This window comes from Monomorium pharaonis, chromosome 6 (genome assembly GCF_013373865.1).
Source record: "Monomorium pharaonis isolate MP-MQ-018 chromosome 6, ASM1337386v2, whole genome shotgun sequence".
Taxonomy (NCBI): Eukaryota; Metazoa; Arthropoda; class Insecta; order Hymenoptera; family Formicidae; genus Monomorium; species Monomorium pharaonis.
In genome coordinates this window covers 20,127,710-20,144,084 of record NC_050472.1, presented here as the reverse complement: position 1 = coordinate 20,144,084, position 16,375 = coordinate 20,127,710, and the positions used below count along the sequence as shown (strand labels likewise).

Below are 16,375 nucleotides of genomic sequence, written 5' to 3'. Positions count from 1 at the left end.
CGTCGACGACGAGATTCCGCGGAGATTTGTGTACGCCGCCGTGCATTGTTATTTTACGAAAGCATCGACGATCGTATCGACGATTACGAAAGACCGCCGGTCGCATTTTAAAGAGCAATTCGCGTTCCAGCGCACCGGCCGGCGCGACGACGTGATACTCGTGACGCCTACTTTTGCATATGGAAGGCACACGGACCGGGTGATTCATCCGACCGCACTTTCTCGCGGGCGAACGGGAAGGAGTCATCCCCGACGCTCTTGCTCCTTGTTAATGCATCGTTGATTTGCGGCCGGCTATTGACGCGTGTGGGAGTGCTCACGTCTGGTCACCGGAACGGATCTCGGCCGCGCTACTCTATCCTCTCCCAGACTCCACTTGGACCGCTTGTACCTCGTATCCCTGTCCCTTTCTACCGTATCTCTGTCTGCGATCATATAATATTCGCGTGCGAGCGAACGAAATGACGGGACCGGCGGGACATGTGACTTTTCTTTCTTTCTTTCTTTCTTTCCTCTTCTTCCCTTTTTTTTTAACGTACTTGTTCCTTCGCTCGCGTAGTCTCGATAATTTCGCCGATAACACGCGGCACCGCGCATTCGTTAGGCTCCGTAAGATGTTCGCACGTATTCCTTATCATCGTTCCTCGTTTCGGCGTCGACGGGCGTACCGAATCGATGAATTCCTGCGAATTCGAGGTCCCCTATCGCGATGCCCACATTCGTAACTGGATTGGAAGGCCCGTTGGTTACACGACATCGACGAGAGGCACGGGGGAGATTTATGGCTTCGTCTTATATACGGCTGACCAGGAAGAGAAACGTGCCGTTACGTTCGCATATGTGGCACGAGGAAAAGGATCCGTCATTCGAGGCTACTTTAAAGTACAGACGGCTCCCCGGCGTACTTTGCTTGAATTTCAAGATATAATTCCGCGATCTTGCGGAAAGTTCTGTAGAGCTTTCCTTCGCTGGAAAGTCGGGGAAAAATTTCGGGAGTTTCCATTAGCCGTTAAAAAATTTCGAGATTCTTTTCCAATCTTAAAAAAAAAACAATCTTCCTCTTGATTATTGAACTTTTATTATCTTTTATTTCACTCTTATTTTATGGCTAATGTTATAGTCCTTAAGCTGTATGGTCTAAACCGCGAGATCGGGAAAGATAAAGAATATTAATAGGAAGATATACGGAAACGCGAGAATCTTGATGATGAACGGCGAGAAATGGCGAGCAAGTCTACGAGCGAGATGAGTATATAAGAGAGTTCACTCGGGTCGCGACAGAAGTGGATCATCGCTAGACGAGGATATCTGGACCTCGCTTGGATCTCAGTTGTACGCGGCGCCGAGGAAAGTGATAATCCATGGAAAGACAGAGATCCATGGAACTCTTGTATGTACGAGCCGGTTGAAGGGAAGTTCGCGCGGTCACGAAGATGTCGATATATCTCGCGTTATCAGTCGGAATTATCAACGAGCGGGCCACGTGGGTCGCGGGACTTACATATTTATCGCGCGAAACCTGATACTCGGGCATCTATCGTGTCCGAGGGTCCTATTGATGCTAACGAACATCGTTGCTACTCGACCCTTAATTGCTATGCGTCGTTTGCGATTAGATTAGCTCCTTTCCTTATCGAAGTACCTATGTTTGACTTTTTTCCTGTCCTCCTTAGGCGATCGGTCTTTAATATGTCATAAAGATACGGCACTTTAAATTGAGTTGATTGACTAATCTTATCACAATTAAAAAAATTGTGTATACCTTGAACTAGTTGTGTTGCGTGCGCTATCTATGGTCCGTAATCTTTAAAAACTCACTCTATAATTTTGTAAGTCTAACTTTAACATGAACGTAAGTTTTTCCTCGATAATTCCATTAAACTTGCAGTAGGCGCTACTTTAAATAACTCGTGAACATCGAATGTAAAAAGAAAACTAATTGTTTTTCCTAACTCTTTAGACGCTTTTTTCTCTCTTCGATTATTTTAGATAAAAAAAGGTTTTCTCTAATTATCTTGTTAAGTAATTCGTTCGCGTATTTCGCGTTCGGCACTTTCACGAAGGACCGCCGCCACCCAGAAAAGCGAAACGCGGGAGCGTTTTACTCTCACCCAGCATCCACGCCCAAAAACATCCCCTAAGCGGAGACGTCGCGTTCGATATGGCGCGGAGGAGTCTTTCTCCCCCCCTCGCGCCTCCCGCATCCTCCTCCTGTCCCGTCTCCCTGTTTCCTCCCCGGCCTCCTCCGTCGACGTCGCGTCACCTATCTCAATGAGAGGAGGGAGAAAAGAGGCGATCGATTCGCGTCGACGTACTACTATGGCCTGCTTACGCGGAGAGCACTGACCCTCAAGGTCGTTCTTACGCGGTTGCACGTGCTGCCGCGAATTGACGTTGCCCCTCTCCATCGTCAATCTCTCGTATCCCCCCCTCCCTCCCTCCCTCCCCGGCCTCTCCTCCTTCCGTCTGCATGCATCAAGGCTCGCGCTGCACTGGCGCGCCTGCACCGCATCAACGCGCCGGCGACGACGGACCGCCGACCACATCTGCGGCCTCCTCGCGGCGGCGCGTGTGACACGCGCGTTTACAAGATAACGATATTCGTAAAACGGTCGGGAGACAGCGGAAGGGACGGCGGGGTGAGAGAACCGGGGGGGTCTGACGGAGGAGCGCGAGGCACGGAGAGGTGAAAGGACTTTTGATGGAGTCAGGTGGGGGATCCCCGAGCGCCTTGAAATGTTGCGCGCTTGTTTTAATAAGACAATGCGAATTTTTCTTTTTTTCTATATGTAACACGCGTTGTAACTGTACGTCACGCTTCATGCGCGTACAAAGTTACACGATGATGCGCAATCGATAAATAAGCGTGACTGCGCGAATTGTCGTCGCGATTTAACGGAAACGTTACATCACATCGATCTCTGCCTCGTACATCGTCGAGAGGGATCGGGACTTCGTAACGAGCTCGTCCCGGCCCTCGGATATTTATCACACGTCCTCGGGAGATCCGTAATTAGTACGCTCCAACATTTATTGCGGGGAGGAGTCGGTCGGTGATTACCGGTTAATGAATTGGTCGTTACGCGCGGTGTAACTGACGTTAGATCGTCGCCTTGCCGTCGGACTCCGCGCCCTGTAATCCGCGTGTATATTCGCGACGTTCCTATCGCGTGCGTGCGTCACGACGTACGTCGAACCGGCACCAATACAAATAAATCTCCACCGCGTGCCTAGAGTTGCGCGCCGTGCGATTATTAGCATATATTCTAACGTTCAATTGCACGCGCGACGTCAGCCACTTCCGCGTTCCCGTCACACGCGAGTCATCGCGCTTCTGCTTGAGCTCCGTTCTCCTCGCTCGTCCCGCACGCATACGCACGCGCGCGTACATACACATACGTCGCTATTCTAATTAATGAAAAAAATTTGAGGCACTCCCTCGGCCGAGATATTCACATGGTAATTGTAAGAGGAGAGGAAGAAAATTTTTTTTCAATCAGACTTAATTTTTGCACGACCTGTAGGAAAATAGCGGATCACACGACGATATGCGAAAAGAAGCACTTGATAATTAAATTGCGCAATTAAATGATACAATGCTAAGAAAAAGCAATTAGGAAAATAGTATTTAACGGCGTTAATTATACTTACCTTCAACTTAACAGGCATTTATTTCCAATGAGTGTGGTTATAGTGGCTATAGGAACTTATTATTTGAAGTCTCGTTACGGGAGGGGACGACGGACGGACGGACGGACGGACGGAGCCGGGGTCGATTCGCAAATGTGGCGCCGGGATAGAGGCGCGTGCGAGTAAATCAAAGCCTCGCCTACTAACTTGGTCGATCGCGTCGCTATTTTTAGACGTTTCGCGCCTTTTCCACCGGGAGCGTCGACGCCCTGGCCTCGGGCCAGATTTGGCTATCGGGATTCATATGTCCGAATGCATCAAGGCACGTGGGGAAGCGCCCCTGCCGGCGCGGCGGCCCCCGCTTTTTCGCGCACGTGGATAGGTGCGCGTGTACGGGAGGGATGACAGACGTCTCTCGCCTTTCTTCCTCGTGCCACGAGTGTCTCCTTCCGCTTGTCCTCGTTTATGAGCCTCTGGGGCTGAAATGTTACGGCACCTATGGAGCGGTGCCAAAAAGGGCACATGCCCGCTGGAAGACGGCAGCTTTAAATGAACAGTGCGCTGATTAAATTCTTCTGGCACAAGTTTAACGTGCGCGTCCCCGCGATGACGCCTTGGTAAAATTCACGCGAAATGCGATCGTGATCTTCCGTTCCTGACTGATCGGCAAGAAAACGTTGATTCTTAACTCGGTGAAAATGTTGAACAGTTTGCGTAAACGTGTACTCCAATGTAATTCAATGTAACAAAGTATCCGCAAGGCCGGAAAACGTTCATCTGTCAAACTCTCATTATTACGCCATAAATTACGCGAGAAGCGCACAAAGCTGCGTGACGTCCTTGCGTGCGTACGGCAGTTTCGCGGCTTGCGAAGGACGCGAGATCGTGGTACAAAATCATCGATAAGACTCGGCTCACGAAGGCGGTTCGACGAGTTTATTAGCCGAAAAAAAAGAAATTATAATGGCACGCTTCGACGAGACTTTTTTTTCCCTCGTGAACTTTTGATTGGAGAAAGAAAGAGAGAAGCGTTGCGAGGAAATGAGCACAGTCGAATTTCTACGCCCGAAGAGAACGGAACCGAGAGAATTCTCAACGCGCGGCTATCGCGACCCGGGGACACATAAACATTGAGCACGTAATAAGTTAATAACGGCCTATTGCGCTTTATTACGTATGAATCATACCCGAATACCGAACGAGAGAATTGAGTTGATAATAAAGATAAGATAAATTGTGCTCGACGGATGCGAAATGATCGTCGCGCTGGAACCTACAACTTTTACAACAATTCAGAGACGCGAACGGGTTAGAGGCCGGGGGGGGGGGGAAGGGGAACGGGCGGAAAGGGAAGGGCCGATCTCTTTCGCGCGGGTGAATGCGACATTCGTCGAATCGTATTACGGAAGTGCCCTTGTCGGGGGGGGGGGGGGGGTTCGCGGTTGGATCCGTACGGGAAGAATCCGGACCAACCGGATTTCCATTGATTGTGCCAGGCGCCGCGGACTGGCATAATTTGCAGAAACGCCCACGGTTTCGCGTGTCACCCGGGCATCCGCCTCCTTGGCCACATGGTCCCGAAAAAGATTCGCTCTCGGTCAAAGGCTCTCAATTATCTTTCGCTTTTTTATTAATCTAAGTTACTGCCATGCCAACGGACTCTGATTCTTTCTACAGAAGGATTTGTATTTCAACGCCTTACACCTTTATATTTTTCTCTTAGAAATGATTCTTGGATCCCTTACGCAATAGAATATTCAGTAAATACGATTTCCTAATCCTTTTTTAATTGTTAGGCAACTATATATATTTATATATGTAGTTATTCCTTTTTATAGAATATAATTCTTGAAAACTGAAACACACTCCTACTAAAAATGAACCTTAAAGTACAAAATATAACCACGATTAAAATAATAAAACGTAACATTTGAACCATGACTTATATATAATTCGTTACATTTATACTACTACAGTTTTTATACATTCCGAGCTACGATATGTATTTCACCGCAATCTCGCAACTTACACTACTTGTCCGACCACGGATAGGACATTTGCGATAAGTGTTATCACATACATCCGTCAACCTATGCTTTCGCGTACGATGAAAAAGAACCGCTCGGTGTTACATCATATGTCCATTATATAATGTTTTCATTCATCCTTCAGAATGGTCCGGTCACGTAAACCATTTTTGCAATGCATAACGCATTGTGCGGCAGTACTGATGCACCGATTAATCGTTAGATTCTTTTCTTATGTATTTACGTACAAAAGGAACATAACTTTTAAACATAAAAGATATACCTACTGTATTTTGTGACGAAGGAATATATTTACTGCCTCGTGCGAATTACATTACTACTAATAGCATTATGTGCTTAATACTATTAAATTGTTTATCGCACTACACGAGCGCGGCACTTATAGCTTGTGCTGTTTACGCGATGTATATCGTTCGATGCGCGACAATGAATTCGCACTCGTGCCAGTGATCTAACAAACGAATTCGTTAATTCTGTTGCAGACGAAGAGGAGGAGATTGATGTCGTGTCGTACGAGAAGAAAGCGGCACACTTCAACTTCGCACAGCTCCAGCGCAATGCAGCTAGACACGCGCCGCTAGTCGCGAACTCCAAGGAGACTACCTTCCGGCGACCTCGTGGTAGACCGCCGGGTCGGAATTCCGCAAAACGGAAAAGAGATTTATCGGCTCATCATGCAGCGCCCCCTCCGAAGCGTAGTCGCGCTCAGAATAATCAACACAGCAGACAGCGGTATACCAACAACCAACAGAATCGAGATCTATTTGAGGATGTAGATAAGAGACAACTTCACAACACTATGGAGAGAGAGCGACGGATTGGCCTGAAGAAATTGTTCGAAAATTTAAAAGATAGTCTGCCGGTGGCCCAGGCCAATGACAAGATGTCGAAGCAGACCATTCTGAATAATGCGAGGAATACGATTTTGATGATGACCCCAGCGTTTCAGAATTACATGCTCAAGAAAAAGCTCGAAAGGCTCCAAAGGCGCCTTGCTGAACGAGTCTCTTTGCAGATAAGAAATAGGACAAACAGAAAATAAACGACACATTAGATTCGTCGTAACGCGCAAATGCGAAATACGCATGATCCGTGCAGAATCTGCCGCGGTAATTATCTTAAGGTCCGTTTACAGTACATGGTAAGCGTGGGCGCTTTTATGTAATTTGTGGAGTAAAATTGATTTAATTTGCGGAGTAAAAGGTAAGAGTAGGAGTAATAATTTTGTTGTAAGATGCTTATAATGGTCTTGTTTGGAACGGTGAAATGAGCTTAGAGATCACAGTCTAAGACTGGATTTTTTAAACACAAGAATAATTAGAGTCTTAGGCCGGTATTCATATTTCGTTTTTACATTTAAGATCGTCTTAAATACAATCTTAAGATGCTGTAGATTTGAGAAAAGTTAAATAATGACTTGAAACGATTTTGAAATGAAAATCGACTGTATGAATACCGGCCTTAGAAAATTTATGAGATTACAGCGGCAAAGTTTGAAGAGTTGATTAATATTAATACTTTTTTATTTTTGCTACGGAAGATTTTTCTTTCTCGAAATAGAATTTTCTTTTTATCAGTAAAATGACATTTTTTCCCGTCAATCTTTGTAATTTTTTTTTATATTGCCAACACTGCAAACTGTAGTTTATGAGATCGGCAGTAGCAAAGCTGGAAGAGTTATAGTTTAATATTAAAACTTTTTGATATTTTCGCTAAGAAAGATTTTTTTCTCGAATAGAATTTTTTTATTAGTAAAATGACATTTTTTCGCCAATCCTTGCGTATTTTCTTTTTACATTGTCAAACGCTATTCGTACGGTTGCTCAACATATATCGACTATGTGGTAACGTCGAAGATTATGAAATTAACAATGCTGTTTGCAGTGTTCGCAGCCACATTTACTGATTCCTGCGCTCGGATTGGCTGAGCGTAAGCGTAAGAGTTATAAAAAAAATTAATTTAATTTTCTTGCGTCTTTGCGCTAGCTCTTTTACACCGGAAGTAGCCCTTTTACTACTTTTATATCTTATTCCATGTTTACTCCGTATATATTGTAGACGGGCCTTCAAAGTTGCGATATGTAAAAAACAAGGATATACTATTCTTTATTTTGTGGATTGTAATATCTTTAACATTGTTATTGTGTTTGTGAAATAGATATACATATCTGTTCTACAAATACAATGACAATGTTAAAAACAAGATATTGAAAACAATCATCTTTGATCGAGCTAGTCGGAGAACAGGATCAGGAAAACATTGTTTTCGTCAAGTAAATAGAAACGAGTTCTCAACTCGTAGTTCCTCTAATCGTCTTTGGATTATGATTTAGGTTCTAATTGTTAACCTAACGGCGATTGGATAAATAGATTTTCGACATTTTTGCTTGATAAAAACGATGGTCTCTTGATCTTCTTTTTCAACTGACTCTGACTGGCTCCGACTGTCAAGGAACACAATGGCAAGGTTGCAACAGATTTTTGCGTTAACGGTTTTTGCAATCAAAATTTTTGCATCAACATTTTGCATGCCTTATTGTACGACATTGTATTTGTCAGCCGATGAACGGGACCAGTTGAGCATCGTTTTCAAGCAAAAATTTAGAAAACCGATATTTATCCAATCGTTATTGGATTAACAATTAGACGCTAGATTGTAATTCAAAGTCAATTGGCGGAACCGCAAGTCCGAAACTTGTTCGGATTTGCTTGACTATGAAATACGATACTCTCCCGGCCCTGTTCTTCGGCTGGCTCAATGATGATGAGCCTTTTCGATATCTTGTTTTTAACATTACGTTACATACAGCATGTCACTTTCCGCCCTTTGTGAAGACGCTCTTGCGCGACCTGTTGCACATTGTCGACGAGTCATTGGCAAGTGCATTTTAATTTCCGTCGCTACAGATAAAACGGATTGGTTAAGCAGTCGGAGGAGGGGGGTCTTATCACGATATTACCCAACGCAATCTATCGGTTCCCAACCGGTTAGTCGCTGGTACCTCAGGGTACCACCTTCACTGTCATACTCACGATATTCTTTACATATGTTTTGTATATATAAAGTAAATATTAGAAAAATAGAAGAAAAGTGAGAAACGCGCGGGCTTCGATTATCGGCCAGTTGCTTGTTTTTTTCTAAAACTTTAATTAAAAAAACAAAAAAAAAACTCAAAAAAGAATTGTGCGGTCTCTCGCGTCGTCGGGATCAGTAAGGTGATCTTTACGTTTGATGTTCAAGTCGCGCGCTTGTTCAGAACACGCAACGTCTCAAGTCTTTCCAGCACAGACTTCTCCATCAAGATTTGGATCTCAGGTATATACCGCTTTCAGTAGCAGTTTATCTGAGCTCTCTCTACAGATATAATTAGTGTGTCCGGTTTAAAGGGCGCGAATTGTTGACACAAAATTGATTTTATTATATTTTGTGCTTTTCCTGTTGGAAAATGATCCCCTGGGCGACAGTTTCATCGCGCGATCTTGTATATATCTTTTAGTTTCTTTTAATACGATAAGTTTAAAATACCCACATTTGGGTACAGCTTAGTTAGATGAAATTAAGTAGAATGAATGAAAACACAACTTAGATAGAAATAACGCGCGCGCATATTGAGCATACACGCGTGACATATTCAGTTTGCTAAGTTATCAATTTTAGCAATATCATTAAAAAGTAGACAAATATTGAATGTAGCGGTAACAATAAAGCAATGATAAACGGCCGTTTCTCTTATTGCTGTCTATTTGCTTAGCAAAATACAAACGGCCCGCTTTGTCTAAAATGACAGAATCGCGCGCCCCGGATAGGCCACGAGTAGAATTGAATCCCTAGGCGACTACTATTCTTATTGTAGTTAGAAATAGGCGTTTGTAATATTTTTTTCTATATATCTTTTTTCACACTTTTCATATGAGATAATTTTGAGTGAGTTGAAGTTGACTTTCTTTTTTTATGCCTATCTGTCTCATGCCCATTTTTGCATCTGAGAAATTCGATCAGACGTTTGGATATCAGCGCGTTTTCCATTGGGTGCAATGAAATGAATTAGATTCGCTGCGACATATTGATTTCTGTTTTATTTTCTTTCAGTCGTCGTTTATCGGCGAGGAGAAGCGGGCGGGATCGATCGAATTTTTTTTTTATAATACGGTTTAATCCGGCGCGGAAATTTTAGTTTAATAACACCTTTGATAATATTATTGGCATGTTCAATATCTATATCTAAATTTAATATCGTTAATATCTATAGCTAAATTAAAAAAATTAAAGGATAGATTTGTATATTTCTATATATATATATATATTCATATAAAGATAGATTTGCATACATTTAGGCATACACACCGCGATTGAATATATTTATGTACACGTATATTGCAGATTCGCAAATAAATAACAAATGTGTACCGATACTCAAATGACAAGGAATAACAATGATTAATATTGTTATTGTAATACTTACTTTTGTAGTATCATTGATTTATATTAGCCTTGCGCGCGCTGCCGGCACTTCTTAAACCAAAAGGGCTATATTACGATTCATAGTGTTAGCCTTTGCACGATTTAAAAGAGATGAGATATACGAGGCAACGATTACGATGTACGTACTATCCATACCACACACAGACATATACGTGTACACACAACACCGTATGACATACATAATAATACATGCACGCAAAAGACATATGCATGATTATATATAAGTATTTTTAATAAATACGAGCAACAGGTGTAATGTGCATAATTATGTATATCATACAAATGATTGATATGCAAGTGATCAATCGGAGACCTAAACCTGAGTCTTCGAATAAAGAATTTTTATATTGCTATACAGATATATTAAGAAAAAGAAAAAAAAGCAACAGAATGTGTTCATTACATTTATAGGTAACAGTATTCGTTTGTATGCATATTTTTATGATAGAAAAATGGAAAATGAACGCGAAAGTGAGAACCTTTCAAGAAAAATACACACACACACACACACACAGACACTTTAGACACTCAACACATTGTACAATAGTCACGCGAATATATGTAATAAGCGCGCAGCTTCGTTCGCACGTAGTCCAAATTCAAGTTATAAATAGATTAACAATGACGGCAGATAGAAGTAGAGCCGAGTCAGAGCAGCGGTGAGACGTAGTGACCGTCTGAACAATAGGAATGAAGTGAGAAAGGGCTAAAGACTTGTAATAGGTCAGGAATCAAGGCGTACTGACATTTTTTAATGACACAACGGACATACACACCAACAGGCGTGCATATACGCGTGACACATATACATGACACGCAAACGGATACAGTTGAATTAAATAGAAACTATTATTAATTTAATGACACGGAGAATTTTTAATCGCTACCCAAGTTTAATATATATCTATAAGTACATACACAAAACATAGGAATATGCGCAACATAGTAATGCAGTTCGGAAGACGGGCGACCACAATAGTTTCTTGACGATAGTTGGGAAGGACATATTGGATTATCAAAGAGAGAACTCGGGAGAGATTCCTAAAAATGATTAAAAGAGACGCTTTTTTAGACTATTTATAGGCCTTTTCGTATACGAATGCCTTGACAAATATACGTAGAGAGTTAGGTGTGTGCGTATACATATATACATATATATATACATAGTCATAAAATGTTCTACCAAGGCTCAAAATGTAGGTATTGATATAAGTTTCGCTCTTATTATCTCCCAATTACTTTTGTACATTTGAATGGCACATACCATTTACTTTTCTAATTTTTATATAGTTTTCTCAATATTAAAATTTTTAATTTTTGTGCATATTGGAGCGGCTATTTTAAATTTGGAAAATCTGACTTTTTATAAATAGTGACCCCAAAATCCGGAATATGTATACGTAATTGAAAGCAAAGCTTATATCAAACCTATATCAATATCTACATTTTAAGCTGTGATAGAATATTTATGACAAAAATTGTTCTGGGAAGGAGAGTGTTTCGATTGAAAGAAGACACACACATACACGTATATATATCGCATATACATATACGCACACACCTAACTCTCTACCGATATTTATTCGATTGACAAAGGATGACATGCACATATACACGGAAAATTTTACATTAAAAATTATTATGATAAGCAATAAACGCGGATCAAGGAAGGAATCATAAAAATTTTCAGTATATTACTATTTTTCATTAAATTGCCATAGTACATATTTACGTTACTTACCGTATAATTCTATTCTTATGATCCGTGACTAATATCGTACGCAGTAATTTTTAATATAAAATTTTTTTCGTGTATATATGAGTTATTTTTTGTCAACCGAAACACCTCCCGTTTCTAGAATAATTTTTACATTAGTTGTTCCCCTATTGAAATGTAAATATTGATAATGGTATTATAAGTTTTATAATATCAATTGGCAATTTTTAAAATTTAAAATGGCCGCTTCAATATGACGAATTAAAAATTAAAATTTTTAATATTGAGAAAACTATATAAAAATAAGAAAAGTGAATGTTATACGTCATTTTAATGTATCAAAATAATTGGGAGGTAAAAGTTATAAAAGTTTATATCAAGCTTATCAATATCTTACATTTCGAGTTTTGGTAGAACATTTTATGATAAAAATTATTCTGAGAAGAGAGGTGTTCCAGTTGACAAAGAATAACACACACACAAAACACACGCGATTAATCTTTTACTTAATTTGGAAATTGTTTAAAACGTTTAACTCGACATTTTAGTGTATGCCTTAAATGTTTTCTTATTAAGTAGATTTATATGAAAATTACATAATTAGTTAGAATCATTTTGTTAAAGTAAACGCAAAAACAAAAAAAAAATTATTTGTTTAGACTTACAAATTTTTTTGGTTTTTTCCGACCAATAATTTTTTGTATTTTTGTCATATATCTTCAGGCGTCCGCAACGGAAGGCAAGAAGAGGCACTTGCCTCCCTGTCTCTCTGAAAAAAACTCGCGGACGCCCTTGTCTTCTTATCCTCGTATACATATGAGTGTGCGAGAAGTCAGTGGGTCTTAAGTGCGCGTGAACGCGATAAAAATAATCCTCAATTAAATTTTTCATTAAAGCGTCAAAATGCATTTATCTACACGAAATCTGATTTATAATTTATACACTTCTATCTTTTTTACATTTCAAACACTCCGTTACGTATTGTTTCATGATTAATTTTTCCTGCAAAGAATAATTGCGCAAAGATTTTTCTTGCAATATGACTATATAAATGGAAACTACTGACTTTTTAAATGAATGACTCCACAATTGTTTTTTTCAAACCAACTTTTCGTATTTAATTCGTCACGATTCAAGAACGATTCACTGACCGTAAGCACTGTAGATCGTAAGATCAACGAAAGGAAACTCAACGATATACCTCGCAAAATTCCGTTCTCGACCGAGACGGAAAGCCTTTGAATCCTTGCTTTGTCATATTTTATGTATCGAACCTGTGAGTTCTCTGAATCGTGCCAAATAACAAAAATTTAGTGTTTATAAATGACTGAAATCGGCTATTTAGCCGTATAGTTATATTTAGTACACATAGTAAATAAGGCCAACGGCCTTAAAAAATATGTATTTCTCTTATTTCTTTTCAAGTTTCTCCTCTAATTTGTTTTTCTTTTTTAATTAATTACAAATTTCTGAGTCTTTTCTCGGCAAGAACTTTTATTGAAAAGTATTTAAAGAGAGAGAGAGAAAAAGAGAGAAGAGAGAGAGAAAGAGAGAACCAATTTGATTGACGGATCACGAGGATTTCGTTTTTTTTTCCTGCACTCTATAGTTCTTTTATCCTTGTACTACTATCTCACTGAGAATTTTTCTCGAGCTATTTTTCATTTTCTCCGACGCGTTTGAGACGACAGTTCAGAAATTCAGCATAGCTCTAGAACTCTAGAGAGTTTGCAATAAACGAAAAAGATCATACTTTTCCATTTTTATATACAAAATTGTTAACATCTAGGCAAATAGTGAAATTTAGATTTAGAAGAATAATAATTTCTTAATAGAAATAAATGTTTCGAATTAATTGAATTAAATATAGATATTTAGGTCTTTTAGATAATTAAATTTTTATAAATACGAGTGTCAAATAACTACAAAATCTCTCTTGATTGTCGTCTCGATTTCTTTGTCACGATTCTTTTCTACAAAAAAAATAGATGTTTATAGCATGTTTATAAATTTCAAATAATTGTATTTGCTAACGCGCAAAAGAGATATAGCTGAGAAATATAAGCCGCGCTGTCTTTATAGATTGCTCAATTTTGTATCGACCATTAAAAATCGCGTAAAAAAAATATTGTGTATGAGAATTTTTTTGCTAATAGAGAGAGAGAGAGAGGAGATATTTAGAGTACCTACCATAAGCATTTACAGTACACTTTGCTTACGTGTTTTTTTCTTTTGTGCAAAGTCTCGAATTTGTATTTTCATCCTTTGCTAGGTTTTGTTATTACATGATAATTATATGAATGAAAAATTATTGGGTGTGCGTGCGTGCGTGCGTGTGTGTGTGTGTGTGTGTGTGTGCGCGTGTGTGTGTGTATGTGTGTGAGAGAGAGAGAAAAGACATTATTTTTATTACGCGATAAATTAATGCAACTGTACAAATTATGCGCAATCGGATTTCGAAACAAACACCTCGCTTCCATAAAGAATACATGTGTACCTGCTTAGTTAATAACAATAGTTACTATATAAAAAAATAGTTTTTGTAAACGACTTATACGTCGAATAAGCTTTAATTTAAATAAGGGGGCTTATATAATATAGATTAATACATAAATATATATGGAAAGTAGGACCTGCGAGCCTGTTTTTCACACATCTTTTTATTAACACATTTCCTTGTCAACAAGAGAACTGTATGAGCTCAGAAATTTATGTTTTCTCTACTTTCATTGTATCTTTGTTTTCTTCACTCGGTACCGGAAGGTTGAGACTTGTTGTGTATATTACGTTTCTAAGCGTATATAAAATATTTCATTTCGCATTTAGAATATCTTTTAATATATTGCGAATTGTAAAGAGAAAGATTCGGTTTTGAAAACATAACAGCTTTTTTTAAGACATAATACTAATTAGTGATTTATTTCTCTACTTTTTTTTTAAGGCTTACAAATATATAGAACTCGGAAATATATAGAATCCAAAATGTGAAATAAAATATTCTGTGTATGTATATATATTTGCTACTCTCCATCGAGTTCCAGACATATTTAATCTATTATTCGTCACAAGCAATTCGCATCTCGAGTTTTCGTTGAACTTTAATTAACATTATTTATATGATAGTAGAGGTAGTTGGAAATGTTAGTAGAGAGTAATTTAATTTATATATCTTTTGAGAAGATGTCGAATTGCGGGAATGACGAGAAATGTTGTGACGAGGAGCTTGACGGAATAAATTTATAATTTAAAGAAGAATATTAGTTTACTTAACTTAGATTTTTTATTCAACAAATAAAATGTGTAATAAGTAAAACATATTTTTATTTATCCTCTTTATTTTTATATGCGACGTCGTTACTGAAAATTATTTCTTATAATAATCGGACGAGAGATTTATAACGATGCGACAGAGATAAAATGCTAGCATGCTAGTATGCGAAACGATAATGCGAAAGGCACAGTAGTAGAGAGGTAGATAAAAATTATAATTGACAAATTATAAAAGTAAGTTACATAAAAAAGAAAAATTCATATAGATTAATATAAATTATACATGTATAAAATTTTATATATACAGGATTATAAGATTTCTTACAACATTAAACTATGATATACATATATATTATATACAGATAGAATCTCTTATTTTCGCAAGAAAATCAGTTTGAGAAAAGGAAAAAGATAGAAAGATGTTAGAAAGATATTCATTGATTTGCGCGATATGGACATGATGTCGGTCCGTATTGTTCATACAGCGTTATGCTCTTGTATTTGTTCGTGACATGCGCAATTGAATGTTTTTTCATCGCGACGATAAACGCGAACTAAAATTACAGAAGAGCTGCTTGAACAGACAGATCGCTTCCAAACTTCTAAAAAATATTTTTTTCAATAAATGATTTTGATTTAGATAGAATATAATGAACATACATAATCATTAAACATATATTGAATACTTTTTATAATTTTAGAATAACTTTTTTATAAGTGATCTTTTTGTGATTTTGTTAAGAAATGATTAAATAATTATCAGCAAAAATTTTGTAAAATGCTGAAAAAACTCTTAAAATAAGTATTTTTTGTATTAATTTTAAGTTTGACTACACGCGTACGTAAAATTATGTTAGAGCTGTTAACCTTCTACTATTAAGTAAAGATGGGTAGTATCTGTAACTTGCGTAAAATAATATCATATATTATACCGATACTATCCATTGTACCTATATACTTCGAAAATTGTTAAATTATACACAAATAAAGGAAACGAGTTATATCAGTGAATGATACGAGTATTTTTATTTTAATTTCCTAGTTTGAATTCTTCCTTCTAATCGATCCCAATTAATTTATATTTTCATCACACACCACACACACACACACACTAAGATTAGGATTGTTATCGAGTCGCTGCGGTAACTTAGAAATCAAACTCGTCTGTATAATATATCATAATATATCATAATATACTATATACACACTTTTATAAGACCACCACAA

At 38.5% G+C, this 16,375-nt stretch overlaps 1 protein-coding gene across 1 annotated transcript in view; it reads left to right on the top strand.

The window, feature by feature from the left end:
* The window catches only part of LOC114254415, a 37,633-nt gene extending 21,474 nt beyond the window's left edge, over window positions 1–16,159 (top strand). The window contains exon 3 of the mRNA XM_036288223.1: window positions 6,161–16,159. Within this exon, the coding sequence (XP_036144116.1) occupies window positions 6,161–6,720 (560 nt within the window). The 3' untranslated portion in view covers window positions 6,721–16,159. The remainder of the gene's footprint in view (window positions 1–6,160) is intronic.
* Window positions 16,160–16,375: the final 216 nt, after the last annotated feature.